This window comes from Cyprinodon variegatus, unplaced genomic scaffold (genome assembly GCF_000732505.1).
Source record: "Cyprinodon variegatus isolate N-32 unplaced genomic scaffold, C_variegatus-1.0 Scaffold1864, whole genome shotgun sequence".
Taxonomy (NCBI): domain Eukaryota; kingdom Metazoa; phylum Chordata; class Actinopteri; order Cyprinodontiformes; family Cyprinodontidae; genus Cyprinodon; species Cyprinodon variegatus.
Genome location: NW_015152317.1, coordinates 16,060 through 19,371, shown reverse-complemented (window position 1 = coordinate 19,371; position 3,312 = coordinate 16,060). Strand labels below are relative to the sequence as shown.

The following is a 3,312-nucleotide window of genomic DNA, read 5'->3' as shown; positions in this document are numbered from 1 at the left end:
TTAAAATGTAGGCAACGGCCTGAAAAAAATACTTTCTAGTTTGACTTTTATACTTTAAGTAAATTTACAAGCCTGTACTTTGTTACTTTTACTTGAGTAAAGAAGTTTAATCAGTACTTCCACTTTTACCAGAGTATTTTTTAACACAAGCATCTGTACTTTTACTCAAGTACGGAAAGTGAGTACTTTTGCCATCTCTGATGTTTAATAATTATAACATAGATAATATTAATACTTGTGGTGGTGGCTGAGAGGTGGCTGAGATAGGGGTACATCCCAGTAGCCGCTGGTGGAGTTTTCTCCATGAATTTCATGTAGTTTTTCTTTAACATGGAATAAACTTACCACTGTAGCTATGGAAGTTCATTTTTATTATTGATATTTCCAATCCCTCCATCCATTTTCCGTCACTATTATCCCATGTATGGTTGCGAGGGGTGCTGGTGCCTATCTCCAGCTGTCTACAGGCGAGAGGCGGGGTACACCCTGGACAGGTCGCCAGTCCATCGCAGGTAATTTTTTCCATTTGAAAAAAGCAGTGGATGAATCAGGACCCTGTCTGACACCAGCCTGCTCTTCATTGTTCAGCCTAACCAGTGCAAATTATAGTTGATCCAGTCTGAAAGGTTTTATTGTTTCTTCTTCTCTTGGATAAAACCGTTTTTTTCCTAGATTCCTAGGAAAAATACACATTTGGACTCAAGGTGTATCCAGCAAATTTCTGTACCTTTGGACTTAAGTTGTATCCAAGTGCCATTCCTGTTGATAACCTTAGAATATGTTTATTTAATATTTACCTATTTAGAATTTGAAACTTACTGTAAACTATGAAGGACACATTACAAACAGCACCTCCCAGAAGTAACTTTTTAAAAATTTTTTTTATAAAAGTAACTACAAAGATTGTATTAAAATTAACCAAGAGACAGGATTCTTCTATTAAGAAAAAAACAAAACACACTTAATCTAACTCAACATGGAGTCAGGATTTCAATCCAGGACCTTCTTGCAGTATGGTAACAGTGGGAGATTCATAATAGTTACAATATACAAATGTATTTCACATGAAGTTATGAAGTCCATAAGTTTAAAACATCCCAGTATACATTATATGTAAATGTGAAAGATTTTTTGGCTTTATCATGCTGTATCCAGTTGAAAATAAAGAATAAAATAAGATACCTTGCCTTGATGTTTAGTTAGTTTCAGTCCTTTCATTATGAATAACATATAAATGTCTCATCTGTCTCCTGAGGGCCTTCTTCTCTGAGCCCAGCTGTGTTCTGGTTCATCGAGCCTGTGTCCATGACAGGTGCCTTTCCAGGCATATCAGTACATGTCTCTCTCGACGGAGCCACTGGCAGCACCTCGAAGTCCACCTCAAAGCTAGCCTTGGCCTCTCCGGATTCCCGAATTATGAGCATCTCATACTCTCCAAACCGGATCAGAGCCTTGTCTGGAAGGTGCATTGTCTCCAGGTAGCTCAGTAGTGAGCCGTTTACTGATAGTGGCCCTCTCTGGCTTAGATTCTGGATGGAGAAGAGCAAATCCGGGCTCCGGGGTGTACGGAAGGGATGTAGACCCAGCTGTTTGCGGGACACCCGGGGGTCAGCCAGTGAATAGGTGCAGGCCTGAGCATCACGGCCCAGTCGGAGAGGGTCATCAGCAGAGTGTCTCCTCCTGAGCCCAAGGGGAAGCAAATCATAGAGACCCTTACAACTCTGCTGTGGGTGGTAAATCTTAATGTGGAGAAGAGTGAGGAGGCTCTCCTCTGTCTCAATTGTTTCAGAGATGCTCGTCATTGTAAAGATCCTGATGAAATCAGTCAAGTGACAAGAAGTGATGAAAAGCTAGAAGAGAAGAATTTTAAGAATGTTATCCTCACAGAGAGTGAGGATAACATGAACCGAGTCAGTTTTCTTGTAAAAACAAAGACACCAACAAAACAAATTGAAAGAACAAAGACACAAACAAAACAAATTGAAAGAAACTACAACACATGCTTAAGTCTTACCTCACACTTCAGTGTTTGAGATTGATGATCTTGGGAGATATGCTGCCCTTAAACACAGGAAAGAATAATTATAAAGTGGTAGCCTTTAGCAATGAGGAAGACGTGAGTGATACTGCTGCTTCTGCTCATAAAAACAAGAAATACTCCTCCCAACGGCCCTGGTGACCCTGCTGCTTTCAAGAATCCGGAATTTTCAGCACTAAACATGATGGTAGTGAAAGTAAAAGAGTGAAACCAGAAATAATGGAATTTCCCTCATTTCTAAATCACTTTTGAATATCTGCAAACTGACCAAGATGAAACATGGAAAGATTCATTGTAGTTTGATAATAAAAATAAATAAAAAATAAAACAGCAAAGAAATGTACTTTGTAGTTTATGTTATTTTAGAAAAAACAAAAACTAATATTAAGTTGCAGTTTTTTTTTTTTACTGATATCCTATCATCTCCCATTGTTTGCCTCTTTGGTTTTCTGGGTAGAATATTTTTCTATATCAGGCAAAACCTTTTCAGATGGCCTCATTGTAACTTGATATTCCTAATGCCCTTGAGGAGCCTTTAACAAAGAAAGAGGGGAAGGGGAAGTTACATAGTTTCGCAATTGCTTAGTCTTCAGTACTTACTGGAAATGAACCATTTAAAAACAAACAGTTATACATTAATCCAGGCTTCTGTAAATTTGTGTCATTTCTTCCCATTTCTTTTGTGTCAATCAAGCTTCAAAATGGGGAAAAAAGATTTAGGAGAATCAAAAATTACAATTACCTAATTTCATCAAGGGATCACCGTATTATTCATATACAGCTCTCTTTAAGTTCCTACATTCAGAGGTGTCAAGTAATGAAGTACAAATACTTCGTTACTGCACTTAAGTACACTTTTTAGGTATCTATACTTTTCTCCATTACTTATTTTCCCTCCTACCTCTGACTTCTACTCATTACATTTTCAAACTAGTATCTGTAGCCTACTTTCTATTCCTTACATTTTTAAAACAAGCGTTACTCGTTACCCTTGGCTTCGGTTTAATGCAGAGGTCACGGATAGCGGACCGCGCCGCTTCTCCTGTTACCCAGAAATCCCACATCCTCTGTCACCGCCCCGCACCGCCCCGCACCGCAGCGCTCCGCCCCGCAGCGCTCCAGACCTCCTCCGCAAGCCAAAGCTGTTGTTCCTCCTGTATTGCTGCGCACTGACTTATACTCTGAGCTTTAGGAGAGCATGGGCAATATTATCATTAAATTCATAGGAGCAAAACATGCAGAAACGAACGCTTAATTTAATATGACATATTAAA

At 39.1% G+C, this 3,312-nt stretch overlaps 2 protein-coding genes across 7 annotated transcripts in view; both read right to left on the bottom strand.

The window, feature by feature from the left end:
* Positions 1-411: 411 nt before the first annotated feature.
* tifa (TRAF-interacting protein with forkhead-associated domain) lies at positions 412-3,079 on the bottom strand. 6 transcript variants are annotated; one of them, XM_015404813.1, is made up of 3 exons: positions 3,028-3,079; positions 2,015-2,061; positions 412-1,850 (listed from the first exon to the last, which is right to left on the bottom strand). In XM_015404813.1, the coding sequence occupies exon 3, from the start codon at positions 1,800-1,802 to the stop codon at positions 1,218-1,220; it is 585 nt and encodes a 194-aa protein (XP_015260299.1). In that variant the 5' UTR covers positions 1,803-1,850; positions 2,015-2,061; positions 3,028-3,079; the 3' UTR covers positions 412-1,217. The 6 variants fall into 6 exon arrangements, with proteins under 6 accessions (XP_015260299.1, XP_015260300.1, XP_015260298.1 ...); XM_015404814.1 differs by having other exon boundaries at positions 2,015-2,056; positions 3,028-3,071; XM_015404812.1 differs by having other exon boundaries at positions 3,001-3,059.
* The window catches only part of LOC107104731, a gene marked incomplete at its 5' end in the record, with an annotated part of 15,672 nt that continues 15,412 nt past the window's right edge, over positions 3,053-3,312 (bottom strand). Inside the window, one exon of the mRNA XM_015404809.1 lies at positions 3,053-3,224. Within this exon, the coding sequence (XP_015260295.1) occupies positions 3,053-3,224 (172 nt within the window). The remainder of the gene's footprint in view (positions 3,225-3,312) is intronic.

What these genes read in the sequence shown, in the direction of transcription:
- tifa (XM_015404811.1), bottom strand. An exon ending in CTCAAACACTGAAGTGTGAG is followed by an intron (nt 1,851 to 2,014) that starts GTAAGACTTAAG and finishes CTTCTCTTCTAG; the next exon opens with CTTTTCATCACTTCTTGTCA.